This window comes from Scardinius erythrophthalmus (assembly GCF_964197995.2).
Source record: "Scardinius erythrophthalmus genome assembly, chromosome: 14".
In the NCBI taxonomy this organism is placed as follows: Eukaryota; Metazoa; Chordata; class Actinopteri; order Cypriniformes; family Leuciscidae; genus Scardinius; species Scardinius erythrophthalmus.
This window is the reverse complement of record NC_138234.1, coordinates 16,008,775-16,026,633: the sequence shown is the minus strand read 5'-3', so window position 1 is coordinate 16,026,633 and position 17,859 is coordinate 16,008,775. Positions and strand designations below refer to the sequence as shown.

Sequence of the window (17,859 nt, the reverse complement as noted above, 5' to 3'; positions counted from 1 at the left end):
TTTTACAGTGTGTGTTCGTTGTCAAACTAAAAAAAATAGTGTATTTTTGATTATTAAAAAAATGCCATTATTTTATAGGCCTATGAAAAAGTTAATAACTGTATTTTATTGACAAATTATTTAAGTTTGTCTTGTATATATATATTTTTTATTAGATCAGATAGCATTTTAAGCTGTCATACGATCATGTTACAATGTATGGGGCATGTTGTCACATTTCACTTTCATTCTTTCGGGGTAAATCAAGAAAAAAGTATGCACTGAACAAAACCACATAATTGTACTAGATGTGTGAAATTAATGCAGGAGAAAAAAAAAATACTCTGAACCCTAAGTAGGTTTACACAAACTTGTGGTTGTGCCCCGCTCTCTCCTAAAAAAGTTTGTAGTAATCTGCTCAAAAATGCTTTCTCTCTTTGGAATTTAGTTCACCCAATAGTCTTTTCATTATAGTCTTCAACCATTATTTTCCTTTTATCCCCTAGACGTGCTCTTATGTTTTTTAAATAAATAATTTTCTACATAAATAAATAATCTTGTAATTCAAACAATTCGTTTGCATATGTGATCCTTTTTATGTATTGTGTTCAGATCTGATGTTTCTGATGGTCAGAGATCCAGTTTGATTGTCTATCTGGAGTTTTCTCTAAATCGGCCATCATTGCTGACAAAAGTTACGTTTATTTGGTCCATTTTAATGATTTCATTTGAATGATTTCAGTATCTTGAGGTCCAAATTTCCACAGTATCAGGTCACCATAAGTCTGCAGAGTGTCCACGGCTCCACTTGAAGGAGAATCAAGCTGTACATGTGTGCCTCCCAGAGAATGGGGTGTTCCCAGGTTGGAAAAGAGTCAAACTTCACAGTACAAGCAAGCTTGTCATATCATGCAGGAAAACCACCAGGCATGAAAATGTATTTCAGGTCTAGACAAGATTTTATGCTTTTTTGGCAGTTCTTGTGGGATGAAGAAGCTGTTATTGAGTACTCTTTTGCAGATTAACTGAGAATAACTTATAATACATTTGCATTCTACTTCAGTGCTTCATTTCAGGACCCAGATTTTACATGGTTAACAATTCTAAAGTAAAAGTAATACTACTAAAACAAAATCAAATGCTGAAATGGATTAATATTACTATGAGCATCATCAATTATGAACATAAAATGTGCTGAAATGGAAAACTATTTTCAAAACACGAGTTTTTTTCCAACTATCTCATGATTAGATTGTTTAGGTTAGTTGCATTTAAATATTTGCATACATTGTTTCCCTCAGAAGAGTCAGAGCAATATTTGGTTCATGACCAGACCTATCAGTTGAGAAACACTGCTCTATACTGCAACCAGACAGCAATATAGTGTCGGCCCAGATCCAAAATACCTAATACCTAATAATCTAAAATACCAAATCCTAAAAAAAAAACTAAAAAAACATTACCACGAAAAATGGTATAAAGACAGCAGCCCATTTAAAATACTCTTCATGAAAGTTACATAAAGTTATTCAATTTCAGTTTCTACATTCCCTATCAAAACATGTGCATGGTTTATTAAATAATCAATGCTGAACCTTTAAGGACACCAATTTTCTTTGTGAATGAATAATGTATCGTAAATAAATAAATGTTCTTCCTTAAAATACAGGGTGCATAAGTCAGTACACCCCTATGTTAAATTCCCATAGAGGCAGGCAGATTTTTATTTTTAAAGGCCAGTTACTTCATGGATCCAGGATACTATGCATCCTGATAAAGTTCCCTTGGCCTTTGGAATTAAAATAGCCCCACATCATCACATCACCCTTCACCATACCTAGAGATTGCAAATAAATCTCAAATAAATCTCAATGCAAATCAAACCAGCTATTAGGCTAACTGAAATAAAACCATGCCATTCAACAGAGGAAAATGAAGGGTCCGAACTTGTTGAGCAGCTGTTACCCCTGACTGTGACACATTACTTTGCACAATAAAAAACGTACAATTTTGTTCTTCCTGTATAGGGTAAACTGAATATCGAGATCCCATCCACTGACCACCACTTCAGCCCTATGTACAGACGCTTGTCGAATATGTGGGTACAAAATAACATCACTAGTCCCCACATTCATAATTGGGACTAATTGTCCTTTTTCTGGGGACACTATTGAACCTAAATTAAAGATCTGATGTTTCTGATGGTCAGAGATCCAGTTTGATTGTCCATCTGGAGTTTGTCTCTGAATCTTCCATCATTACTGACAGATATATAGTTAATTTGGCCCCTTTTAATGATTTCAGCTATTCAAGTGTTTTGAGGTCCAAACATCCAGTTTCAGATCATCTCTCTGTAATAATAATAACTACACACTCCACTTTCTAAAACTGAACAACTGTAAACGTCTAATACATCAACTTCATGTGAAAAAAAAAAACGGATAAGACAACAGATACTGCAGGTTTAAAATAATACATAATATAATTTTAATACATGAAGTGAAGTGATCAAGGATCTTAATGTCACAGTGTCTGGTCTGTTTCCCCGGGTGTCCACTAGAGGTCTCCTTCCCTTCCTGTCACTATACACTCTGAAACCGCATTCCCCAATCCTTTGTCTGTTCTCATCACTCGTGATTCCACTCAGCTGTTCCCTATCACATTGTTAGTGTCTGTGTATAAATACCCTGTCTGTTTCAGTTCATGTCACGGAGTCATTGTTAACCGTCACTACACTTCTGGTCTGCGTTCTTGCCTGTTTCTTGTTTTATTTATTTGTATTTTGTATTTTGGATTGCTAACATGGACTTTGAACCTTGCCTGGATGACTATGAGATGGATTACACTTTAATAAACACCTACTGCCATGCTGCATTTGGATCTACCTATTTTCCTGTGTGTCCCCGTGACACTTAAGTGTGTTTCTGCTTAAGTGTGTTTCTTGTATACAAAGAAAAACCTTCCAGTGAATTCAACCGATCTTAACCCACTGTAAAGTAACATGATCACACAACCGAAAATAATGTCTGATTCTGGTATTCATTAAAATTTAAAATAAAATGCCCATAGTTTACATGCACAACATGAAGGACACTGCTTTACCCATCTCATCTCATCTCATCTCATCTCACCTCACCTCATCTCATCTCATCTCAGTGTGTGCAACCTCATACTTTAGGTTTACATTTAGTGGAGACAAACACAATCAGTACAGTTTAGAAATGTTTATTTCACAGCGAATATGCAAAACACAGCATAATGATTACAACACTGTTATAAAGTACATACACTGAAAACTTTTGTAAAAAAAAAAAAAAAAAGAAAAATTCGCATTACATTACATTAGCCCACTATTTAATGGCATTGAAGCATTTAGTAGAGAATGTCTCTTTGTAAAATCTTCTTGCTTGGTGATTACATTACAACGTTTAATGTGTAAATACACACACAGTGTGTGTGTCATATACACTGACATGACAATAATAAAGAAAATCTCAGATTACCATTATAAGATAAATGGTGAAATAAGCATTTGATCCTCAGGCTGTGCATTTACAGTCAGTACAGCTGATTCAGTGTACAGAACCAGCAGAGACTATTTTGACCTTGATCCATGATAACCAGCCTAATCCAGTGCGTGGTATTCTTGTAAATCTCACTCACAGTCAGCAGAGGGAGCCATTGGCTAATACACATATTCAACAGGCTACTAAATGCCTGTTGCTCTCATTACTTACTACTTCTCTTTATCGCTTTTTCCTGACTGAATAGGAGAGTATCACGTGGATGGCTGTATATAATAATACTAACAACTAAGCACACAAACCAGCTCTATACTCAAGTCTAGACATGCATGACTGAGTTATGAAGCCTGTAAAAAAATGATCATGATTTTAACGGTCAAAGACTAATTTTTTTTTTTTTAAGACTGTAAAAATGCTACAGTGAAAAACTGTTAACTGTGATAGATCTAACGGTACATTTATAATTATAATTTATAATTTTACGGTAAAATACCGTTTTTTTAACAAGTCATTGTATAATTTACAGTGAAAAAACGTAAATTGACATTCCCACAATTCCCTGCGTGACACTTTTGATGTATTTTTGATGTACATTTGATGTATTTTTGTTGAAATAATGTTACTTCATAGTTTTCTTAGTTTTTTTTTTTCTAATCAGTTATGACATTAGGGTTTTATGTTACATTTAATGTTGTTCAATTAATATTTATTGCATTTTTAAAATGTGTGTTACCATGATGGTGTTTAGTGTTTGTGTGAATGGCACTGTGCAGCTTCTATAAATTATTACTAACTTTGTTGTGGAAGAGCTGCTTATGATGAGCTTTAATTCACCATGTGATTATCATCACCACTGTGATTGGTCGTTGTCAGTGTGTTACTATGGTACAAAAGTTCGATAGGTCAGTAAATTAACATTATATCAGATAATTAAATACGGTTTAATACTGTAAATTTAAGTAAAGTATGTAAAATCTAAAATCTTTCTCTGAAATGTATTTTATAGCCTACTATTTGATTTATTTATTCAAAAACAAGGCAAGGATAGGCTACTAAATGATTTTTATCAATGTAATGTGACGGCACATGCGTATCTCATATTTTCCTAATGTTTTGTAGCCTACCATTAAACATGGTATCACGTAGATGAATATGCATATGCGTATGCAAATGATATGCAGATGAGGTTATGCATATAAAACTAGGCGTTGTAAGCTCCATATGGTTATTTCGGGGTGGAGACGCATGTGAACAAGCTTCCTCTGACGTTCTGGCGTACACACAGTATTATAAATCAGAATATTTGTTCCCGTATGCCATTTTTGCCTTTCAGGCGCACGCACACTTTTAGTAAGGATCCTACACACAGTTTTATAAATGAGACACCTGGAGAGATGCGGCTTAGCTGCACTCACATGCCCTTTGTAGGCGCTTTCGACGATGGGCAAGGGTTATCATGAACATTCTAACCGGTCTCCTTCTACGCAGCCCCATTCACAACAAACTGCGATGCACTCTTCCAAGTGCATAAATAAGACGCATATTAACTGCAGTATGAAATCTTAGTACCTGCTTGGATTGAAGCTTTCACTGGATAATTTTTAGCTAAAACTTGTTCTTGCTTTATTTATTATTGTTACATTGTTTAATGGATAAATTCATACACAGTTCATAACTGTGTAAATAACTAAGAATATTAAACACACAAACCAGTTCAACTCAAGTTTAGACAAGATTATACTGTTTTAGGAGTTGGTATGAAGTTGGACAGGTGCAGTCAAGATCGAAATAAAAAAATATGAATGCATTTTGGTGTTCCCCCTAAGGGGATGGAGAGAGTTTGCTTTTGCTTTTGTATTTGCAAGGGGTTCACCTATGGGTATTTCTCACACCAAACTGTACAGTTTCCCTCCTCTTATCCATGGCCCTGATCGGTCACCTGTAAGTAAAGAAACATTTGGAAGTCAGAGAGAGACAAGAGAGACCAGTGCTGATACAACACATGATTTAAGCAGAGAGATGAGGAAAAAAAGCAAAAAAAAAAAAAAAAAAAAAAAACCTTCACACAAAGGATGTTAAAATGGGGAATAAAATGTCTAAGATAATTCAACAAATCAATACCATAGGTTCCAACATCTATTTAAAATCAAAGATGCATGATCATGTAAATACATGCACCAGATGAAGAATAACTGGACTGAAGCCAAAAGTCACAAACCATGCATTAAGAACAGAGATGTTACACCCAACACACTGAGTATCTGAACACCTTTAGACAAGATGAAAAACATTCTACAATCTGGTTAAAATAAATCATTTACAGGTGTCAGAAATTATGAAATAACAGGTCTTACCGGATCTAAGGTTTCATTTGCACAATCATTCTTTTCTGCAGTCTGGGCTGTTGAATACAAATCAATTTATAAAATTAACAAGGCTTTATGAATTCGAAATGGAGGTTATAAGACTTTATCACGTTTGAACACTATCAGAACAGGACTGTAAAATTAAGAGCCACCCATAAATGTATCGGCTGTCAGAAATACTTGCCTTTACGTTTTGCTATTTTGTTAAATATACAGCTACATAACTTCAGCACAAGTACAATTTTGACTGCTAGTAGCAGAAATGCAGCTGTTATCACCAGTATCCCAATTACATGTTGGTGGAGTTCTGCAAGAAACAAAGCAAAAACACAAATCAGTGTAAACAAGATTCACCACACATCAACAAACATGAAATAAACGCAAGATCTGATGGAGTTCTTAAAGATTTAAATTAGCAGTAAGTGATTTCTGAGAAACACTGATATTTGAAATCGACACCCAAATGTAACAGGTATAAAAATGATACTTTTAAACATATTTCACACAAAATTGTTCATTTACATATACCTGACCTGGCTGCCTGATCAAATTGAATGCTTTCCCCTTTAATTGTTGTGATGTCATGAACCAACATCATTTCCTGTTCTGTCTCCTCTTCCCTTTTGCATGGGAGAGGTCAATTTAATTTGGTTTCTGATCATTTTTTTTAATCTTTATTGTAATTATTGGTTTTATGTCTATACTTCACCTCAATTTATGTGTATAATGTTATTTTACTTACTTGTGTGATTATTTTTTGTCATTTGACCTTTTTTAATTGTATTTCTGTCTCCTGCTAAATTATGTGGAAATGAGAGCACATGTTGTGTATCATATTTATTTTATTGAGAACATTAAGGGCAATTCACCCAGTGGCTGCTTATTTGTTCTCTTGCATCTGGTATGTTTTTTTCTTTTTATACTTTTTTCTTGTTTAATGTAAATTTTCTTTACTCGATTTATGTTTTATGCACCTTTTTATTTACCCCTTTTGCATTGTAACTGAATGGAAGAGAGAACATCAATTCAGTTACTAAGAGGTTCACTAAGAGGTTGCTTAATTGTTCTTTTGCAACAGAGAGAGGAATAAAAGATCCAGCGAAACTGCCGCTTAATGTCCCGTGTTTAACTACACAAAACACACAACGCAGACAACAACCAGTTACACCTGGTGCCGTGACCCGGATAGGAGTGAGGTTTACGGTGGTAAGTGTAAATGTCATAAGCCAGTAAGAGCTGTGTGTTTAAACCTTACTCCCCTGATCTCAAGAGGCGCTGAGCGGGTCAGTTTTACTGGTTACACAAACAAACACACCCCTCCCTTCACTACTCAGCCCCTCAAAATAACAAACATGCTAGCGCATTTGTGTTTCATATGTTTTCATTAAAAGACACAGGTACTGTAGTTCAGTGAATGGACTAATAATGCTGACGTACTTGGACACGTGTGACAGAGTCGACTGATGTCCAAAAGTTTGGTCTGGTGTGTGATGGGATTGTAGATCACACAGCTGTAAGTGTTTTTATCCTGATATTCCACCTCCAGAGGTAGAGAGAGACTGATGCTGAGATCAGACACACTGATGCTGGACAATACACTGATTCCTTTGTACCAGGAGAGAGTCACATCTCTCACATTCAACACTGAACACACCAGTGAACATCTGGACACTGTTGATCTTGATGATGATGATGAAGAACAGTCTGAAGAGTCTCTGGTGATGACAGGAACAGGCAGACGAGCTGGAAAACATTAAAGAAAAAGTAAAAGTAAGTATTATATCAGTATATAATATCAGTATTATATATGTTTTTTCTATTTGTTTTGAAATTTATTTTTATGCTTCACCTTCTGAGAACATGAAATTGCATTTAAGCAACTATTTAATCAGTTTTGGTACATATTGATAATTTCAGCATTTGGTAGGTCATTTTAGTTGCAAATTGTGCATTTGAATTATTACTTTATTGTTTTATTGTTGAGTTCAGACTAAAATTAAAAGTTAATTAATAATTATAGCATTTGTGACTTGATTCATGCAGTTTACTCACCATAGACAGTAACACTGAATCTCTTGTATGAGATCCCTCTGCCGCTGATGATCATTACTTTATAAAGTCCAGAGTGTTCAGTTCTGATGTTTCTGATGGTCAGAGATCCAGTTTGACTGTCCATCTGGAGTCTGTCTCCAAATGTCTCAATACTGTCAAACATATTAATGGTCCATCTAAAGATTTCAGCAATACGAGTCTCTTGAGGTCCAAACATCCATAATATATTATTATTTCGTATTCCAGTATCAGAGTTTAGAGTGACAGAATCTCCCTCAGTCACCGATATTAAATTCACTCCATCTGTATCAGCACCAAACACACCTGAAACTGAGATTTTAATACAATTGGTACCCAATAATGAGGAACACAGACATTTTGTAATAAATACATAATATAAGAAACCAAAATGTTATTGAAGGCAAAATTTTCAGCCTATTGGATGATTTTGTTGGGTTATTTTCACACTGTTGCATAACCCACTGCTGCAATTCATTTTTCATTGATAGTAGAAATTAGGCATAATTTATGAATCATAATTTATGTATATTTTATGAATATTTTTCCAAATCTCTGTTGCTGCACATTCAGGGCTTTGTGTGTGTGTGTGTCCGCGCAATGACACCATAGACAGTAAAAGAAATGGACACAGCGACCCCATAGATTTCAACGGAGAAAAGTGAAATCAATTAGAAGCACTCACTTCCATTGGCTGACCGAACTGCACAGACTCAAACTGAGCTTGACGACGTAGATGTGACGTGAGCAACCGGTCTGTCTTCTAGTAGCTGTGCCAAGCGAAATCTGAATCATTCCCTTCCGAATCTTGCAGAGACGGAGAGTGTGAGTAGGAGCTGTCCATGAGCTAGGAGCAGGAGCAACTTTATGACTCTCTATGGGCTTCTCCCTTGACTTTATCGGACTTTATGCCTCCACGTCCCCCCGATTGACTGCGAGTTTCTCCTCCTGTCTATACGGTAATTTCCAGAGAGTCGTGTGGTTATGACGCAATCGTTAGCCTATTTTTACAAAAACTGCCTCTATGGGGCCATAACGTAAGATACAAGGTAATGGAGCCTTTTATACATTGTCATGTTTCTTTAGAAATAAATAATGGACAAATGGAGTCTTTAAACACCTCAGATGTAAAGTTATTCGCTGTCAAAGTGACGCCAAAATGAATGGGAGTCAATGGATTGCTAACAGCAGGTGATGGTTTGTTAGCCAATGGCGGCCCCCGGGGATGGTTCGCTTTCCGAGTGCTGGATTACCCCCCTGGATGATTCAAATTTGCCGCCATTACTTTTCAGTTGTTTAGTTCCGACCCACAGCGGTTAGCTGATCTTGTCGAGTAATTTTGGATCTGTATCAAGGGCAAGCGGGAGATTTGAATTCAGTCTATTCTCGTGAAGTGGATTGCGAGATCAACAGTGGTTCAAAGCAATCGTATTCGTCAAGAGCAGCCGTGAGCAGGAGCCCTGTTGTCAGTCAGTCAGTTCGGATTCCTCTGAAATAACGCCCTTTTCAGTGAGCCTGGTTCGTCACAGCGGGCATCATGACAACCAATCACCGGCTGAGGTAAGAGTCTCATTATACTACATGTGAACGATATTTTATATTACATTTGTGTTAAGTTTACAGTTTCCAAGCTAACGTTACATTCTTAAATGACATTAAGTCATAACTGGCGAGAGCTGGAGGGCAAAAGAACACTGAAAATGTAGCATCATGCGTCTTTCAATTTTCCATCTGTTTTTAAGAAAGATTAGTTGAACCCACATCTCAAAAGACCTAAAACAAGCTTCAGTAGACTTGTCATTCATATCAAAGTCTGTTTAATTGTGTATAAAATCTTCGTTAATACGTAATGGTATATGTCAGTAAATCAATCTCTTGAATTGCGGGACATTTTGAAACCCTGTCTGAAAGCTGAAAACTCTTCTCTTAAAAAACATCCTTGTTTTTTTTTTTTATAGTAAAATTATAGTAACCATTTTTTTGGCGGATTGATTACCAATTTTAAGGTTTTTCAGTTGAGGTTTTACACTGTCCCAGTGGAACATATTCTGACATGTGTAAATGTAATACTGAGTTTAAAAATTTTTTTTTTTTTTTTTTTTTTTTGTGTGTGGGTGTGTGATTTCAGGTCACGTGGAAAGCAGATGATCATGGCAAACAAGGAAAATATCGTAATGGCCGAGTCTTCTGATTCCCTAAGATTGCACTAAAAGTGGCAGAAAATTTAATTTGGTTATACTGTATATTTTCCCATGTGAATATTAGTTTGATCCTTGTGAGGCCACTGTGGCATGTTGCTGCACAAGGTTTGGTTTTGCTACAGTAAAACCATGATTGTGTTAGATTCCACCCATCTATTTTTTTTATTTTTTTTGTATAGCAACTAGGCTCTGTCATTTTAAAACATGGCTTTTCCTATCACTTAATGACACATATCTCTACCTTTCATTCCATCCAGAGGATCTGACGGTTGCTACAGCATCTCAGCCTACCTGATGGAAAATTCTTGCTGGATGAATGACCTTCACCTTCAACTCAACCTTTCCAAGACAGAACTGCTTATGGTTTCAGCCAAACCATCCTTGCTGTGTGATCCTGCTGATTTGCCTTCTACAACATCAGAAAGATCTGGCCCTTCCTATCGGAGCCACACAACTCCTTGTCTAAGCTCTTGTTCTATCCAGACTGGACTATTGTAATGCTCTCCTGGCAGCTCTTCCAGCATCAGTCAAACCTCTGCAACTGATCCAGATGCTGCAGAAAGACCTAAACTCACTGCTTCAGATCTATGTGTCTCCAGAAGCTTGTGTTCTGCAAGTGAACAGCGCCTTGTGGTGTCATCATCCCAAAGAGACACAAAATCACTTTCACTGACCTTTCCCTGGACTGTTCCCTGCTGGTGGGATGACCGGCGCAACTCAACACATTTTCAAGAAACTGCTAAAGATCCATCTTTTCATAAACACTTGACCCAATAATACTAAATGTTTGTTTTAATAAAAAAATAAAACACTTGCTTTTTGTACTGTGCTAGACTAACTGGGACTTGTAACTGCACTTGTTGCTTCTATTGTTCTATTTTTAAGTCACTTTGGATAAGAGTATTTGTATTAGAGTATAAAGGTATGCAGAAATAGCCTTTTAATGTGGATAATTTTACATGTTCTAAATTACTAAGCATGTATTTCTTATCATTCACGTATCTTGATGTTCAGTGTTTATGTTTAATGACTAATACTGTAAATTTGCAGATATTCTGTACTTATACATTTAGTTAATTTAACAGAAAGTGACTGTAAATTGGCCAAAGTTGTGAAATTGGATCTGTAAAAATTTAAACTGTAAATATACAAACTTTGTATTTGAATTTATGTACTTATTGCATTTTATACATAACTTCATAGTTCATAGTTTACACAGGAAAACTATATATTAAAAGATAATTACTGTAGATAGACAGCATTATTATAAATAACTTTATAAAACCGTAAATTTACAGTTTAACCTGAAAGTGAATTTTTTTAATGTAATTTGACATCATTTATCCGTTTTTCTACAGTTTAATAAGCCATTATCAACATTAATATACTGTCATTTTATTAATTTTGACTGTAAAGTCAGTTCTGTAATTTACGTTTTTTTGTATGGAATTTTGTGAAATGATTATTTGCTGTAATTTAACGGAATCCGTCTGGAAACTTTGCTGCCGTTTTTTTTTTTTTTTTTTTTTAACAGTGTTAGTTCCGCACAAAAGAATGATTTTAAAGACACTTCATTGTTGTTTCACTCACTCGTGCGTACCGTCAAACTTGAGGTGTGTAGGCCTATTCAAGAATTATTTTTTCTTTTCTTTTTGCATATGTTAAAAGGTTAGTTCACCCAAAAATAGACATTTTGTCATTAATTATTCACCCTCATGTTGGTCCAAACCCGTAAGACCTTACTTCATTTTCGGAAAACACAAATGAATAATTTTTTAATGAAATCCGAGAGGTTTCTGACCCTACATGAAGCAACGACACTGCAGAGCTCTCAGATTTCATCAGAAATATCTTCATTTGTGTTCAGAAGATGAACGGAAGGTCTTACAGGTTTGGAACGACATGAGGGTGAGTAGCCTAATTAATTACAGAATTTTCATTTTCATTTTTTAACTCTTTAACTTCAGGGGATTTCCAAGTTTTAGCTGTCAGTAAACTGTAATTGGTTGTTAATGTTGAAAAGCCTGTGATTATGTCATGATTCATGTCTGTGTTCCCCTGTCTTGTACCATGTTTAGCAGTTCCCCGTAATATTTAAAGCCTTCTAGTGTCCCAGGTGTCTCTGGTTAACCACGCCCTCTTGTTATCTTGTTTAGCTTGTTTGCCTCTGTACTAAAACCCTGTGTCTTGTGTCAGTGTTTGTGGGTTCTTCTGTAACGATGTGGTTGAATGATAGGAGGAAGCAGGATCCACGTGCAGCAAACTTTATTAAATAAACCCAAAACTAGACGGACCCAGGACAAACAATAACAAAGTCAAGAACCCACAAACACTGACACAAGACACAGGGTTTAAGTACAGAGGCAAACAAGCTAAACAAGATAACAAGGGGGTGTGGTTAACCAGAGACACCTGGGAGACTAATAGGCTTTAAACATTACGGGGAACTGCTAAACGGCAAGACAGGGGAACACAGACATGAATCATGTGAGGTTTATGTACATAAAATTTATATAGCTGCGAGAGCTGATGTAGCCTACTTGGTTTTCGAGTAAAAGTGTGACGCTGGTTGCAGTTCTGTAATAAAACTCTTTATTTTGCTTCAATTGTTCCTATGCCATGTTTCAGTAAAACCTCTACACAAACCATAAATGCCTTTGCAGGGTCACTTTTACCTACTTTGTGTTTATTAACCCAGACATTTTTAGTGTGTTGAAGTGTTCTAATAAATATTGAGTTTTAAGAAAAAAGTTGCTGTGTATGACTGAAAACAATTTTGATATTTAAACAATTACTTGCATGTTAGGTCTGTTTTGACAGAATTTTATGAAATAAATCTGACTTACCATTTGTGATCAGAATGCACAAGCAGATGAAAGCAGTGTCTGAAAGTATATTCTTCAAAATATGTCCGAACATATCTGCTCATTAAAGCGTGTTTTCCATGTTCGCAACAGACAAATTCAGGCAGGTTGTTAAACCTGGAGGTATGAGGGGGAAATTGTTATAAATTTTCTGGTTACATAACACCACACCCTTTTGGGAGAGGGGGAGGTGTTGGGGCTGTGATCAGAGACACTAGAATCACTTGCGTTTATTTATAAAACATACAAGGAAAAAACATGGCCTATAATTCTTTTACTTGAATTAAACAAAGTTTAGTCAAGTCAAGTCACTTTTATTTATATAGCACTTTTTAAAATACAGATGGTTTCAAAGCAGCTTTACAGTGATAACAGGAGATTAATGCAACAGATATATATACATATATATATATATATATATATATATATATATATATATATATATATATATATATATATATATATATATATATATATCGTCGCTGTCCGATGAAAACCGCGTATGTCCATTTTGCCGATTTTGAGATTTTTCGACGGATAGAATGTCCAGGTTCATTTCCGTATACAGTATGCTTCACATATCTAAATGACCTATGAAAAGTTGTGAAATCATGTCATCTGATTTTCACGTATATCCATTTGGTGTCAAAGCTGTCAATCACGCCGCGTATCTCCCGCCCTGTGGAGGCATCTCGCGGTCTAAGCGTCTCTGGAAGCTCAGCATTGGATAGCCGAATAACTCTGTGAGGTAAAGTATCAGCAAACGTTTGTTTTTGACAACTGTTCAAGTTTATTATATATTCGCAATATATTCACAACTGTTATTTACCAGTAAATGGTCTAGACGAAGTAATTGTCACTGTTTATTGTGGAGATGTTAACGCACGGGCCTGTTAACTTAAGCAATACTTTTAAGGTAGTCTAATATTTTTCTGACTAATAAATTACTGACACAGTAAAGGGTAGATTTAAATAAAGAAAAACAAAATTTAAATAAAGAAAAAAACTAAATTTAAAAAAAGAAAAATTCAATTTAAATACAGAAAAAACTAAATTTAAATAAAGAAAATGACATTTAAATAAAGAAAAAACGAAAATTAAATAAAGAAAAAACCGAAATTTAAATAAAGAACAACGAAATTTAAATAAAGAAAAACGAAATTAAGTTAAATTAAAAACGAGATTAATTTAGATTGATAACGGGTAAAAAGGCTAATAGCCTACATGTTGGGTCCGTATACTTTTTCGTCCATTCATTATTCTATTTCGGAATGAAAGATGAAATGTAAAAAAAAAGGTGTAGCTTTTTTTCCTTTTTTTTTGTTTAAAAGAAAAAAACAGAAATGGCTGTATTTTTTTTTGTACATAGCATAGCCTACTTTGTTATGAGTTTAGTATCATAATGATTAATAAATGCACGCACAATTATCCGTGAACTTGATTTGAAGCCTTTCAACAAAATTCAGAATTAAATGAATGTGCAGTTTGTACAAATAGAGTCTGTAGGTCTACTATGCTGTTGAAAGTATGAAAAGTGAACAGCACGAGGATGCACAATTTGAGACGGGTCAGACATGATTTTGACCACTTCATTAAGTTTTGTTTTGTAGAAAACCTTTCTTTAAAGTGAATTTAGTTTTGTATAAATTGTATCTTAATTTTAATCAATTTTTCATCAACCATGGATTTAATAAATAAGCAAAAACCGGTATATAGCAGACAATATAATCATGGAGGCGCCATCGCGTTCACTTGCATTGCACGTTAACTGGAGCGCATCTCATTAACGAAACTCAGTGTATGCCTCACACAGACATGAGAAAGACATCAAATACACAAAGCTTGAAAAGTCTTTAAACGAAATAATTCAAAACGAAAAGAAAAAGGCAACTCTCTGATTATGTATGCCCTTACAAAAGTGCCGCTCTAGGCAATTGCCTAGTTATATGGACGCGCCGGCCCTGGGGTCAGCAATGAGTGTATTGATTCATTGTCCCTTCATAGTTTGCAAGAGACATTTAATAAACTGAGCGTATTTAATAAACGGAGACGTAGGCTATTTAATAAACTGAGCATATTCATCTGTCAATATGAAACGCGACTTGGCCATTCTAATTAATGATCGGAAAAACGCGTATCGACCACCGTTACTGTAAAATATGCGCGTATGTCCATTTAAACTCGATTTTGGTCAAATGTGGATTATATCATTACACTGGCAAGAATATGGCTACATTTAAAGATGCCATACCAAGTATGACAACGCTATGTTCATATGCTTTTAAATTACGGTGTTTTTTTCACTTCCTGAAAAGTAACCGTTTTGGACATACGTGATTTTCATCGGGCAGCGACGATATATATATATATATGAAGAGTTCAGATGATGCAAAAGCCTCTAAGTGCCATCTGAAATTTTCTTCTAGAATGATCATTTTTATCAAGCTCGTATATTTAAGTTCAGTAATTTCACTTAAATGACAATTATTTTCATTGCCATTTAAGTGAAATTACTGAACTTAAATATACAAGCTTGATAAAAATGATCATTCTAGAAGAAAATTTCAGATGGCACTTAGAGGCTTTTGCATCTGAACTCTTCATATATATATATATATATATAGTAGCAAAGAAAGTCATTATTCAGTTTAAGTAAGTTCAGGGTTGATTCATTTCCGTATTACCTGCGTCCTGACTCTCTGTGGTCATTAAAAATCCCAAATTTGCCCCTTGGCCTCTGTTCATCATGGCCTCCTAATCATTCATATACTGATTGGCTTCATACCTCTGTCTCCTCTCCACCAGTAAGCTGGTGTGTGTGTGGTGGGCGTTCTGGCACAATATGGCTGCCGTCGCATCATCCAGGTGGATGCTGCACATTGGTGGTGGTTGAGGAGATTCCCCCCTTCCATGTAAAGGGCTTTGAGTACCCAGAAAAGCGCTATATAAATGTAACAAATTATTATTATTATGTGTTTAGTCCATCGTCATGCGCGTTTGAATGCGTATGTGTGCAGGCATGTACTCTTTTATTTCTGCTGCTTTTAAATTTAAATCAGGAACGGGCAACTCTGGCCCTTTTGAGGTGGAGAGTTTAGCCTACCTCCAGCCATAATCGAGCACATCTGAAAATGTAACCAAAGTCTACTTATAGACAATCATGGGCAGGTGGGTTTGAGGTTGGAGCTAAATCTGCAGGACAGTGGATGCTGAGGGCCAGGGGAGCCCACCACCACTGCTTTAAATCATGCAGAACATTATTAGGCTTACATAAAAGGAAGAAATGGTCACATCTTAATGACAAATTAAATAACACAAAAAATAGTCTCAAAATCTTTATGAAGTTCCATTTACGTCAGTTAGGGAGGAGTGAGCCAATCTAATCTTTCAATCAACAGCCTGAGTATATAAGCAGCCGCTTCCCTCTCTCTAGCATCAGCTGTTCCAACATCCCAACCAAACATTTCTCTTCCCATTCCTTCTGCATAGGGGCAGCCACCACAGCAGCGCAGAGGGGCCTTTCCGATCACCAAATCAAAATGCTAGGTCGATGGTCGTCCCATGCCTTCGAAACATATGTTCGTTCAGATCTGCATAACATTAGACAAGCACAACAAACACTAGCATCCGTCTGAGTCTGGGCCGCTTCTCCCTACTATTTTGCATCTTTCCGCTTACCTAGCCCCGCAGGGCATGTATTCATCTGGATGCAGTGAGAGCTCTCCCTTTTCGTATGTCCCTTGGGTGCAGCGGGGCCTCATGTCTTTACGTGATCTAAGCCCCCCGCGTCAGAAGGACGGTAGTTCTGCTTTTTCCTTAGGGAGAATCGCTTTGGATATCAGTGGCCCGTTTGCCTTTAGTGACGAGGACCTCCTTCCCCGTCCGTGACATCTGGGGGCCCCTTGTTCCTTGACTTTTTACAGCTGGGGCTCCATGTCATGGACGCTCTGGCAGGGCATTCTCCAGCCTCATACTCCAACCTCCAGTCCCAAGATACTCCCGCAGGAGTCATTTCTGAAAGTCACTGTCGCAGCAGTGCAGCAGCGAGATTGACCCCAGTCAAACTTCCACAAGCCTCATGTTGTTCACTCAGCAACGAACGCAGACACACACTTTCAAGGGAGCACCATTTATAGCTCCACGTGGTGGACATAGTAGGGACACGCGTTCATATCATGTGTACTATATGTGACCTGCATCACAAAACCAGTCACAAGTCGCACGGGTATTTGCAGGGGTTAAAGTGAAAAAAAATCCTGAGCCTGACATTTTTTTGGGAGGCGGAGGGCGGGGGCCGGGGGGGGGGGTGGCTTGGGCTTCATTAGCACCATTTATTTTCAAGCATGTTAATGGCATATTTTTATGAATGAAGACCAGTATCACTGATATAGCTACTTATGTCTCGATGAAAATTTATTTTTCCAAAATTTGAAATTAGGCTTAAAAAATAATAACTTTTAATTTAAGTAGCCTAAACTTAAAACAATCATCACTTAAACCCATAATAAATGTCATATTTACCTGTACCTTACCTGTCTAACCGATGTGAATTATATAGAAATTGAATACGTTTATAAAACAGTCCGCACTGCATAAATTATATATGTATATATATATATAATGAAAAATAGATTAATCCTTAAGCGTTGAGCAGTTAGTAATTTTCCCATTGTTCTTTGGATAGCAACTTTACTAACAGAGAGAATTGCTGTCACTTTAATACCCGCCGCTGCTGGCAGGATCTCAGGCATCTCATTCTCTACTCTTTACGAACTATTTAAGATTGTATTTAAATCATTTGACTGTTCTTGTGAAGATACTCGACAAAACTGTCATTTTGGCATAAATGTGTGTT

At 36.2% G+C, this 17,859-nt stretch overlaps 1 protein-coding gene across 1 annotated transcript; it reads right to left on the bottom strand.

Moving 5' to 3' along the window:
- Positions 1-3,253: 3,253 nt before the first annotated feature.
- LOC308702567 (uncharacterized protein) lies at positions 3,254-13,127 on the bottom strand. Its single transcript, XM_081385526.1, has 6 exons — positions 12,987-13,127; positions 7,922-8,251; positions 7,307-7,612; positions 6,054-6,176; positions 5,858-5,904; positions 3,254-5,442 (listed from the first exon to the last, which is right to left on the bottom strand). Exons 1-6 carry the CDS (start codon positions 13,057-13,059, stop codon positions 5,419-5,421), a joined length of 903 nt encoding a protein of 300 aa, XP_081241652.1. The 5' UTR covers positions 13,060-13,127; the 3' UTR covers positions 3,254-5,418.
- Positions 13,128-17,859: the final 4,732 nt, after the last annotated feature.